Source organism: Onthophagus taurus, chromosome 11 (assembly GCF_036711975.1).
Source record: "Onthophagus taurus isolate NC chromosome 11, IU_Otau_3.0, whole genome shotgun sequence".
Taxonomy (NCBI): domain Eukaryota; kingdom Metazoa; phylum Arthropoda; class Insecta; order Coleoptera; family Scarabaeidae; genus Onthophagus; species Onthophagus taurus.
The window spans coordinates 34,094,631-34,106,871 of NC_091976.1; the positions used below are offsets into that span (position 1 = coordinate 34,094,631).

The 12,241-nt window shown below is 32.9% G+C and overlaps 1 protein-coding gene across 12 annotated transcripts in view; it reads right to left on the minus strand.

The window, feature by feature from the left end:
* The window catches only part of LOC111414537 (SH3 and multiple ankyrin repeat domains prosap), a 96,963-nt gene that overhangs the window by 15,155 nt on the left and 69,567 nt on the right, over positions 1-12,241 (minus strand). For 7 of the 12 annotated variants that reach the window (XM_071200546.1, XM_071200545.1, XM_071200547.1 and 4 more), the window contains 5 exons: positions 10,178-10,358; positions 9,796-10,115; positions 9,420-9,681; positions 2,279-2,488; positions 1,910-2,107 (listed from right to left, as the gene is read on the minus strand). In XM_071200546.1, the coding sequence (XP_071056647.1) occupies positions 1,910-2,107; positions 2,279-2,488; positions 9,420-9,681; positions 9,796-10,115; positions 10,178-10,358 (1,171 nt within the window). The remainder of the gene's footprint in view (positions 1-1,909; positions 2,108-2,278; positions 2,489-9,419; positions 9,682-9,795; positions 10,116-10,177; positions 10,359-12,241) is intronic. The other 5 variants (XM_071200544.1, XM_071200553.1, XM_071200550.1 and 2 more) reach the window with 3 other exon arrangements.

Consider the following 12,241-nt stretch of genomic DNA (forward strand, 5'->3'; position numbering starts at 1 on the left):
TAACAAGTATATATTTGTGATATGGAACTGAAAATAGAAAAACTATGGTCACAGCAATCAACTAGACATTTCGGCAGCCAAACCTATTTTTAGTTATAACTTCATAATGCTGTATCCCATAATTTTGATTTTTTAGAACAGTAAACTAGAACAACCCAGAACAACAAAGAAAATCTGATTTTTCCAAAAATGGGGGGTTAGCAAAAAAACAGAGTTTTTATTTTTGCTATTTGCCGCTTTAGAACAATGTAGAACAACTCTAGAACAATCTAGAACAACAATGAAAAATTTAAAAATCAAAATATAGGGAGCTAACTTCCCGCACTCGATTACCCCCATAATTTACAACTCCAGAACAAAGTCTATATCCTCGCAAGTATCATCAGCTACGAAGTTACTCACTCTTTGAGTGATGTAGGACACTACACGGCATTTGTGCCCAACAATGCCAATTGGTTATTATTTAATGATTTAAGAAAAAAATCCATACAAGTTGAAGAAGCAACAGAAATAAATGCACAAATGTGCATATATATGTGTAAATGAGTTCCATGATATTAGTCTATTTAGATGATTTAATTTATTTAGTTATACTTTACATTAGAATAAATTTTTGTACAGTTTCTGTGAAAGAATAGTTATTGTTTTGTTAGTTTAGTTTATTTATTAATTTATTACTTAGTTTAACAAAATAAAATACACTTTAAATCGCAACTTATGTTTTATTATTATAAGTTTAAAGAGAAAGGTGATATTTAGGAAATCACTAGGTCAGATTATTCCATATTTTTTAATTTTTTAAAACTATTATTATATTAAAAGTTGGGTTCACTGATTCAATAAAACCTGTCCGATATCACAACAACTCAAATTTAAGGTTCTTCCAGTGAAAATAACAGCTGTTCTGAATTGTTTTAATTGTTGTAAGTACTAATTATTAATATGAAACTTTAAAAGAACTAAAGCCGCAGTGATTAAATAAACATTTTAAGTACCTAGAACAACAAGAACAATTTAGAGCAACAAAAAATATGTGATTTTGCAAAATTAATGTCCGTGTTGAACGCAAAACACATCTAGAACAATTTGAATCGGCAAAGTTTGAGTTATGTTAGATTGTTCTGTGTTTTTTAATTCTTATTGTGTAATATAAAACCGCTGACACAAGAATTACTGACTGAAACTTCGAAAAACTTTAATTTTCAAAGAGTAAAGTGCCCTTTAGAGAGTTGATCTAGTGAAAATAATAGCTGTTCCAGATTGCGTTAGCTATAATAAGTATATATTTGTAATATGGAATTGATAATAGAAAAACTATAGTCACAGCAATCAACTAGACATTTTGGCGGCCAAACCTATTTTTAGTTATAACTTCGTAATGCTGTAACCCATAATTTTGATTTTCTAGAACAATTACTAGAACAACTAGAACAACCCAGAACAACAAAGAAAATTTGATTTTTCCAAAAATGGGGGGCTAGCCAAAAAACCCGTTTTTTCGGTTTTCTCGCGGAGTTTTTATTTTTTCGATTTGCCGCTTTGGAACAATGTAGAACAACTCTAGAACAATCTAGAATAAAAAATTTAAAAATCAAAAAATGCGGGGCTAACTTCCCGCACTCTAATAGTTTAGAAAATACACACAAAATAATAAGTCGTGGGGTCATATTGACCCCACAGTGCACTCAAAAGGTTAAGAGAAGCACGGCATTTTTTAGGTTATACATACATAAAATACAAATGTTTCGTTTTAACTTCATGTTTGTACTGTTGGAAAATAAACGTGAATGCTGTTTAATGTGCTACACGTGATTTCAATCCGTTTTTCAAGGTTATTATAAATGATCGTGTAAGCATGCGATCGGTCATAATACAAATAAAAAATAAGTTGATGACTTTTTTAAATTACCTTCAATAATATCTCCTTCCCTCATAGGTAAATGTCCTTCCTCCTTCGGGTTATAAGATTCTATACAAACAACTGTACTTCCGGGTACAGAGAGACTCCCGATTGTTGTGTCAGAATTCGCCGTTCCAACCCCACTACTATCGCTGACAATATCACTGGTATCCCCCAAAGATTTTTCTGTAACACCCAGTGCAAGCACTGAGAATATCAATGATTGATAATTTAAAAATATATAATATATATAAGTTAAAATTAATCGCGTAAAAGCGATTTTCAAAAAAAATTCTCTAACAAGAAGAGAAAAAAGTTTAAATGCACATGAACATGCGTTTATAACCTGAAAAAAAAATGAAAAAAAAATTAATTTACCTGTGACGATACTTGCAGTGTCGGTTTCTAGACCCAAAGGAGCACTTCCATCGCTCATACTCGAACTTGCTGAGCTGAATGGGGCTGAGGATCTGTCGCTTGGGCAAGGAGATGGGGGCAAGGCAAGACAGCTCAACGATGGGGCTCTCGTAAGCCAGCCAACAGCAGAACGACGTTTTGGGTTATAACTCGGTGGATCACGAAATGGTACTGAAAAGTCCAGTGATACCGGTGCAGAAATACGATTTGACTTTTTTTAACCAACACAACCCAAAAAATTTACGTTGCAGGATTTAAAATGATTTAAGCGTGATTTTACTGGAATATTGGAGATGATATGGTCAACTTACTTGGTCAAGTTGGTGTGTTTTAAACCTCAATAGGCAATCTGAGGTAAAATCATACCTAATCTAATTTACTAATTGCATTCCGAAAACATTCAACATTCACAAAGAAAATTTTTGGAATTTAAGCAATGCGAATGGATAAAAAAAAACGTTTTTAAATCAATTTGAATACGATAAGTTAAAAATAATGTTTGTTTCATCACTAAAATTAGAATGGTTATTGTTTTATTTAAGTAAGGTCGATAAGAAATAAATAAAGTAGAAATTCCATAAAGCTAATGAAGAAAGATTAGATTTTAAGATCGATAATGAAGATATTGTATAAAAAGACTTGAAATCATTACCATATTGATTGATTACAAAAATAAAACATGCGGGATTAATATCTAAGGTTTAGAAGCATGGAAACATTTAATAATTAATACTAACATCTCTTAAAAAATTTAAATGTAATAATTTCATGGAATTCTAACATCAATTAAACTTATGGTGAAGATCGCGTCATTAAGCCGAGGTTGTTTGTGCCCGCGGCCAAAGTTAAGCTAAAGAGAAACAATGACTTCGTTGTATTAAGACTACAAATAACTCAAATCTAATCAACACATTGTGACACTACTATCGCAAACGACATCGGTTGAACATATGGTGAAGAATCTATGATATCACCTCATTTAGCCGAGGTCGCTTGCGCCTGAGGTTGAAGTTAAGGTTAAGAAACCATGACTTTGTTGAATTAAGCCAAAGTCGCTTGCAGTCGATGCTCTGATCAATTCAAATTTGATCAACATAATACAGCGCTCGGTTGCAGTCGTCTATGGCTAAATTTAGGACGGAAAATATATGATTACACTTCATTAAGGTGGCAATATACACACAGGGTGTTTTAAAACAACGTTTAAATATTTATAGGGGTAGTACTACAGTCGAAAACAAGTCAAAAAGTGTTAATGAACATGGATCCGCAAATCAATCGTTTCCGAGATACAGGATGATCAAATTTTTTGGGACTCTACGTTTTTTTTTTAAACTGTAACTACTACAGATTTGATACTTGGAAAATCGATACAGTATGAAACTGTCTCTTTTTGAGAGTAGTATGATGATAAATACCACTATTTTTCATTTTATTTAACAATTGGTTAGATGTTTAATTCTAAACAACATTAATTACAAAACAAAATGTGTATTGCTGAAGGTTTCCGAGAAAGAACATAGTTTTTAAAGTAAATTATTAAAAAAATTGAATTGACACAATGTAATACTAATACTTCCGGTTATTATAAGTTTTACAAAACGTACAAGGTCATAAGCTTCATCAAAACGAAGCTTTTTACTGAAGATGTTCAAAATGTCGACCTGCAATATCAATATCTTTTCTGCAATCCCTGAAGGCGGTCAATATACACAGCATATACAGGATTCCAGACAACCGATGCATAATTTAGAACACTATTTTCATAGGCCATGTATAAGGACCTTATACATTATAGGTTAGTAAAGATTCTAATGATGTAACCTAAAATCCTATTAGCCTTAGAGAATAATTCTTCCGAATGATTTCTGAAAAGCAATTTAAAATCGAAAACGATACCCAGATCCTTTACACTAGAAGTAATTCTCAAGTACTCCGATCAAAGTCTGTAATCATAGCCTACGGTGTATCTTTTACTGCTGAAGGTAATATGTATGCATTTGTCATAATTTAGATAAAGAAAATTGTTTGTGCAGTAATTTTGCGAACGATTAAGATCATCTTGAAGTTTTACACAATCAGAAGTTGATTGAACTTTAGTAAATATTTTGCAGTCGTCAGCGTAAAGCAAAACTTCACTGTGATGAAAACATTCGTAAATATCGTTAATGTAGGCTAGGAATAAAACCGGACCCAAGTGACTTCCTTGAGGTATACCAGAAGTAACTAAGGTGAAGTTAGAAGTATAGTTATTTATTTTTAAAGGAAGCCCGAACTCTTTCAAATAATTGTTCGGCAACCCTGTTCTATTCGTTGCTGCAAGTCTTCAAGATCGTTTACAGGTGTCGCGTATACTAAACCTTTTAAATAGCCCCACAAACAAAAGTCTAATGGGTTAAAATCCGGAGACGTGCAGGCTGCAATGGGACCCCCTTGCCCTGTCCATCTTACACGACGAGTTAATAGTTCACAAAGCATTTCCATTGTTACAGCCGTACATAAACACCATATCGCCCATTTCAGCATTTGAATACAAGACCATTACAATCGATTTCATTTCAGGTTTCGCAAAGTCAAATTACTGGCGTTAGATTACTGGTGTGGTAATCGAAAAATTTTATAATGGAATAAATTATACCAACCGGATGCAATGGAGACATTATACTACCCTCAAAAAGAGACAGTTTCATGCTGTATCGATTTGCCAAGTATCAAATCTGTAGTAGTTATAATTTAAAAGAAAAACCGTATAGTCCCAAAAAATGTTAACATTCTCTATCTTGGAAACGATTGATTTGCGGATCCACGTTCATTAATATTTTTCGACTTATTTTCGACTGTAGTACCATCCCTATAAATATTTAAACGTTGTTTTAAAACACCCTGTATACAGAGTGTCTCACGTAACTGGTTCGTTAGAACTTTTTTAGGTTCCAGTATTCGTACAGTTTTGAAATTTTGGTAGTATGGGTTGTTCAGTCGGAACTTTCGATCTAAAATATTTTCAAGATGGCTGAAACTTCCGGTCTACCGGAAGTATACCATAACTTCGTTATTTTAAATGGAATGCTATAGTTTTTATTGCACCTTTTAATTGTACGTAACAAAATATGTTGACTTTCATAAAAGTTAATGGTACCTAGCGTTTTTCGTTTTCGAGTTATTTTGATTTTAAGCTTTTTTTGGCAAATTTCACCATGCTCTTTAAAACCTTATATCCCAGCCAACGTTCATTCAAAAAAGCTCTAAATTGGCACGATTACTCTTCAGATGCTCTCAAATAGATTGTCATATATTGTATCCAGTGTTGTTAAATTCGCGGGTATTTATTTTCAAGGGAAAATTCCCTGGATATATACCCGGGGGTATTTACCCAAGATGGGTAGTTAGAGGTATTTATAAAATTTGATTAAATTGAGTTTATGACAGTTTTGCAAGTACTTCAAGAATGCAGAATACACCAAACTTATGACGGCTTATTTGACCGAAAAGACGGTAAGACAAGACGATACAATGTTGCACTCAAATTGTTCATCACAGTCCTGGAGAGTGCATTTAAACAATTAGATTGGACCCAAAAAGGTATAAACATTGATGGCAATACCTAAGTAATTTGCGCTACGCGAACGATACAGTCCATATGTCGGATAGCTTTGGAGAGATGAAACTGATGCTGAACGACTTACAGGAGGTGTGCAAAAGTCGGGCAAAAGATCAACGTCGAGAAATCAAAATTTATGACAAATCTTGTTCCCAGCTCTAACATCAACATTGGGGATAATGAGATTGAGAGGGTTGACAGTTATGTATATCTTGGCCATGAGGTTCGTGTATCGAGAGATAATACGGGAAACTTAGAGACATCTTCATGAGCGATATTCCTGTATATTTGAAAAGAAAGGCTTTCAATCAATGGCTGCATCCCCGTTGGGTTACGACATACGGTTTTGAAACTTTAACATTAACGCTGGCCATTACCAGGAGGCTCAAAGTAACGCACAGAAAGCTGCTGGGTGTAACCCTGTGGGACCACATACGAAATGAAGACCTACGAAGAAGAACTGGTGTAAATGATGTGGTCAACATTGTGGCAAAGCTCAAGTGGAACGGGGCGGATCATCGTCGCAAGAATGAAGAATGAGCAGTGGTTGCCTGATTATAATACGTCTTCGATCGTTGACAATTCCTGGTCTTCAACGCCCATTTGATCATCTTCCTCTACATTTTTTCCGAATCTGTTATATTTTTACTTATTGGTATAATTATTATTTGTTTCCATCATTCGTATCAAAATAAAATAAAGAGTTGCACTTTTTTTTAATGGATAATTGTTATATTTATGTTCTACCGGTTTCGACTCAACATAGAGTCATCTTCAGGAACGTGATTGATCACGTTCCAGACAACCATTTTATCAAACGATTCATCGCATCCGCCCATAATTACACTTTTATTTTTAATTTTCTTAAGTTTTTAACCACGAACAAATGTTTAATATTGATACCAGGCCTTTTTTCAAATCATGACGCGTTCCTGAAGATGACTCTATGTTGAGTCGAAACCGGTAGAACATAAATATAACAATTATCCATTAAAAAAAAGTGCAACTCTTTATTTTATTTTGATATTTTTACTTGTTTCACTTTTATATGTACTGCTTTGGTATTTAACGTGGGCCTGGGTAAATACCCGGATAAATACCCATTCTATAAATACCTACCCGCCGGGTATTTACCCACCGCCCATCACTGATTGTATCAGAGTATCTTATACAGGGTGGTCAAAAATTGAATTACCGTTCCTCCATATTCAATGGGGAGAAAAAATTTTAAATGGAACGCCCCATATTTTATTAGCCTACACGAAAGGGAATTTAATGCTCTACAATTTATCTATAAACATTCCTATATTTATTTATTGTAGTTTCTCTCATATTCGTAAATTTATCAAAACATGCAGAAAATGCAGGAAACCGTTTGTATTTTTATTAGAAGGCCATGACATTTTGACAGTTTTTTGTTTAATTTATTTCTATTATTATTTGTACTATTAACTACGATTGATAATCTTTTAGTTTACTAGCTTTTGCTTACCAAAAATAACAAACAAAAGATCAAATAAATGAAACTATTAGAACAAAAAGTTAATGACAAAAATTAGATTTGAATAAAAACATAAATTTATAATATAAATTTGTTATTAAATTGAATTTGGAAATGCAATAAAATACTTTTTTGTAATTCGCTACGGTAATGCAAGCTATAACAGTACTCAAACGGGTGCTGTAATGAGACTCCTTACAGCATCCGATGCAGTAATGAGATTTTAGTAACATTTTATGGAACCAATTCAAGTTGGTCACATTGGGTCATTAATTTTTCTAGTTGTCAATGTGATAATGTTTGTCTATGGATGTTTAAACACGTTCTTAGCATCGAATACAAGGTCCACAATGATGAGGACATTGAACTCTGAGCAATTTCTCTTATTTTGGAAGGTATACATGAAACATTTTTGTCAGGTGAATACATTTTGTGTTTTGACAGTTTCTAATTGTCAATACAAATTTCTATTTTCAAGTGTTACGGTGTTACCAACTGCTACATACCTATTTCCCTACATTGTCAAAATTTATTTTATTTTTGAGAAAAAAAAAGGATAAAAACGCGAATTACAAAAAATAGCATAAAAAACACGTTTCATAAGACTTAAAGCACTCATTCATTAAAAAACTCGTGGCTTCGCCACTCGTTTTTCAACTTAAATTCGTGCATTTCAAACGTGTCTTACGAAACTTGTTTTTTAATATACTAATTTCGTTGTCTTCATCATTAGTGACCGGAAATATGTGATGTCCTTTGGTCTCGATATATCCAGAAATAAGAAATTCTTTATCAATTTTTTCAAATTTTCCTTGTGATTAGGTTTGTTAGGATGATGACTCAAATGACAACAATAATACAAACATGGACCAAAAACTGTCAAAATTCCATAGCTTTCTAATAAAAAAACCTGGATTTCGTGCATGTTTTAATAAATTTCGCAATATGAGACAAACTACAATAAATAGGTATGGGAATGTTTATAGATAATTTGTAGAGAATTAAATTCTCTTCCTGATAGGCTAAAAAAAATATGGGGCGTTTCATTTAAAATTTTCGACTTTCTCGCCATTGAATATGGAGAAACAGTAATTCAATTTTTGACCAGCCTGTATAAGATACTCCGATACAACAAATCACAATCTATTTGACAACATCTGAAGAGTAATTGTGTCAACGTAGATCTTTTTTGAATGAACGTTAGCTGAGATATGAAGTTTTAAAAAGCATGTTGAAATTTACCAAAAAAAGCTTAAAACCAAAATAACTCGAAAACGAAAAACGCTAGGTACCAATAACTTTGATCAAAGTCAACCTATTTTTTTACGTACAATTAAATTGTGCAATAAAAACTATAGCATTCCATTTAAAATAACGAAGTTATGGTCCAAGGTTTATATTTTAAACGTTGTCTAAGTTCCTATGCTGCAATACTTTGATTTTAGTTTGTGGGCGAGGGGCAAGAGCAGGAGTGTTTCGTGACGTAAGCGATCACGGATTGCGCAAGCAACCTCATGGCCATGTGGTGCTCCATGCCTTTGTTTAATTTGAATTGCTTGGCGGTATTATTTTTCACATGTGACGTAATGCGCAGTATGATTGCGTACGAACCTAGACAACCTCTTATATATAAACCTTGGTTATGGTCTACTTCCGGTAGACCGGAAGTGGCGGCCATCTTGAAAATATTTTAGATCGAAAGTTCCGAATGAACAACCCATGCTACCAAAATTTCAAATCTCTACGAATAGTGGAACTTGAAAAAGTTCTAACGAACCAGTTACGTGAGACACCCTGTATAATTAAGGTTTACAAACACTTGGTGAACATATTGCGGAATTTCGGCCACAAACATCCTCGGTTAAGCTAGCTATTAATATATAAAGACTTATGAGTACCTATAAATTTCCATGAAATCATTTAATATTTGAAACTAAATTTTTATAGAGAATAACCCCTCGTAAAACAGCAAAATTTAGAAATAAATAAAATTGACATACCGACATCATCCTGTTTATAATTTTGAATAATATCCGCCAATTCCATGTTTCCGGCTATAACGGCCACTTGATAGGGCGTTTGGTTGGCATAATTAAGGGCCTGTCGATCCGCTCCTCTAAACAGAAGCTGTCTCGTGCAGGATTCTTGACTGTTAACGGCACAAACGTGTAGAGGCGTGTTTCCCGACGCATTTCTCGCGTTCATATCGGCCCCGTAAAACAATAAATGCTCCAAATGTTGAATCAAACCGGTCCTGCACGCCTATTTAAAGAGAAACAAAAAGTGATTTGATTAATTATCGAATCAATCTGAAATTCGTATCGGACTAGTTAAAAAGCAATTTCCTTCGTTCGCAACTGTGAAATTGAAGTTTACCTGGTGTACTTCCTGCCAACCTTGCAAATCTTGAGCGCCGATGGAAGCGTGGTCGTGGAGTAGTGTTTCGGTGAATTTCGGTTCAACATTTTGTGTTATTGTTAGGTATAAAGGAGTTAATCCTTTTCCGTCTTTGTAATTGGGGGAGGCGCCCAATTCCAGTAACGTTTTCATCGCTTCGAGGCTTTTATGTTCCACGGATCGATGAATTGCCGTGGAACCATCTCTGGTACGATAATCCAAAAGGGCGCCCCCGTTTACCAACGCCATTAACATTTTCGCCGGCTTTTTAATTCCCGTCGCGATTGTTAAAGGGGTTTCTAAAAAGAATAATTACATTAAAAAGGTTAAAAAAATAAAAAAAAAAAGATGTTTTACGTACCACCTGAATCTTGGCAGTGAAAATTTGGGTCGAGACCTTTAGAACACATCTTCGTAATCTTCTCAACTTGCCCATTAATGACGTAATCCAAAAATCGTCTTAGATTCGCACGCGTGTGAAGACTCTTCAATTGCTTTTCATCTAAACTGAGCATTTTGTACACCCTCCTCTTGTACTTTAACTGAAAGAGGAAGGACGTTTTTTTGTTGTATTTAGAACAATTTCTGGGAGATTTCGCATCGTTGCGAAAGAACCGAACCGAAAGATACTAAGGAATGCTTTTGTTTTCTTTCATTCGAGTCTAATTGCGACCTCTTTCCGTTTAACTATTAATTAAGTCTTTTTGTTTATGCGGGAAAAACGAACACTCGAAATGAATCGAAAGTAAGAGGAATTAGAGTTAAAATTATTGTTTTATTTTACTTTCTGCGAGTTAATATATTCAAGTTTTTATTAGCGAAAGTTGTTAATTTAAGTTTTTATTTTTAGAAATGTCTCCACATCAACGTTCAATTACGTTTCTTTAACCCTTTGTGTCCCGACGGTACTTTAAAGTACCGGTAGTTTTAAACACTCATTTTGAACTGTAATAATCTATTCGGCGTATTTAGAGCTGTCGGTACTTTCACAATCCGCACTCTAGGGTTTTTAGGTATATTTAAACTTATTCGTCCAGATGTGAGATTAGAAGTATAGTGAAAAGTGGTGTTGTTGAATTCTGTTGTTCAAAAAGGTATCTCTTTGATAAATGGTTCTTAAGTGTGATTATTACACATCATTTTAAAAAGAAAGCATTGAGCTTTAATTTAGAACAAGTCTCATTCCTTAATTTCAATAAATACGGCTTCCAGAAATTTTTAAATTAGCATCTTTTTTGACACTTTTATGTTATACGAAAATGTAAGTTTTATTTCAACATTTTTTTTCTCAATATTTTTCCAATCCAACCCAACAATTATTATACATCATTTTAAAGAGAAAGCTTTGAGCTTTAATTTAGAACAAGTCTCATTCCTTAATTTCAATAAATACGGCTTCTAGGAATTTTTAAATTAGCATCTTTTTTGACACTTTTAGGTTATACGAAAATGTAAGGTTTGTTTCAACATTTATTTTCTCAATATTTTTCTAATCCAACCCAACAATTATTATACATCATTTTAAAGAGAAAGCTTTGAGCTTTAATTTAGAACAAGTCTCATTCCTTAATTTCAATAAATACGGCTTCTAGGAATTTTTAAATTAGCATCTTTTTTGACACTTTTAGGTTATACGAAAATGTAAGGTTTGTTTCAACATTTATTTTCTCAATATTTTTCTAATCCAACCCAACAATTATTCTACATCATTTTAAAGAGAAAGCTTTGAGCTTTAATTTAGAACAAGTCTCATTCCTTAATTTCAATAAATACGGCTTCTAGGAATTTTTAAATTAGCATCTTTTTTGACACTTTTAGGTTATACGAAAATGTAAGGTTTGTTTCAACATTTATTTTCTCAATATTTTTCTAATCCAACCCAACAATTATTATACATCATTTTAAAAAGTAAGCTTTGAGCTTTAATTTAGAGTAAGTCTCATTCCTTAATTTCAATAAATACGGCTTCCAGGAAATTTTGAATTAGCATCTTTTTTGACACTTTTAGGTTATACGAAAATGTAAGTTTTATTTCAACATTTTTTTTCTCAATATTTTTCCAATCCAACCCAACAATTATTATACATCATTTTAAAAAGAAAGCTTTGAGCTTTAATTTAGAACAAGTCTCATTCCTTAATTTCAATAAATACGGCTTCCAGAAATTTTTAAATTAGCATCTTTTTTGACACTTTTATGTTATACGAAAATATAAGTTTTGTTTCAACATTTTTTTTCTCAATATTTTTCCAATACAACCCAACAATTATTATACATCATTTTAAAGAGAAAGCTTTGAGCTTTAATTTAGAACAAGTCTCATTCCTTAATTTCAATAAATACGGCTTCTAGGAATTTTTAAATTAGCATCTTCTTTGACACTTTTAGGTTATACGAAAATGTAAGGTTTGTTTCAACATTTATT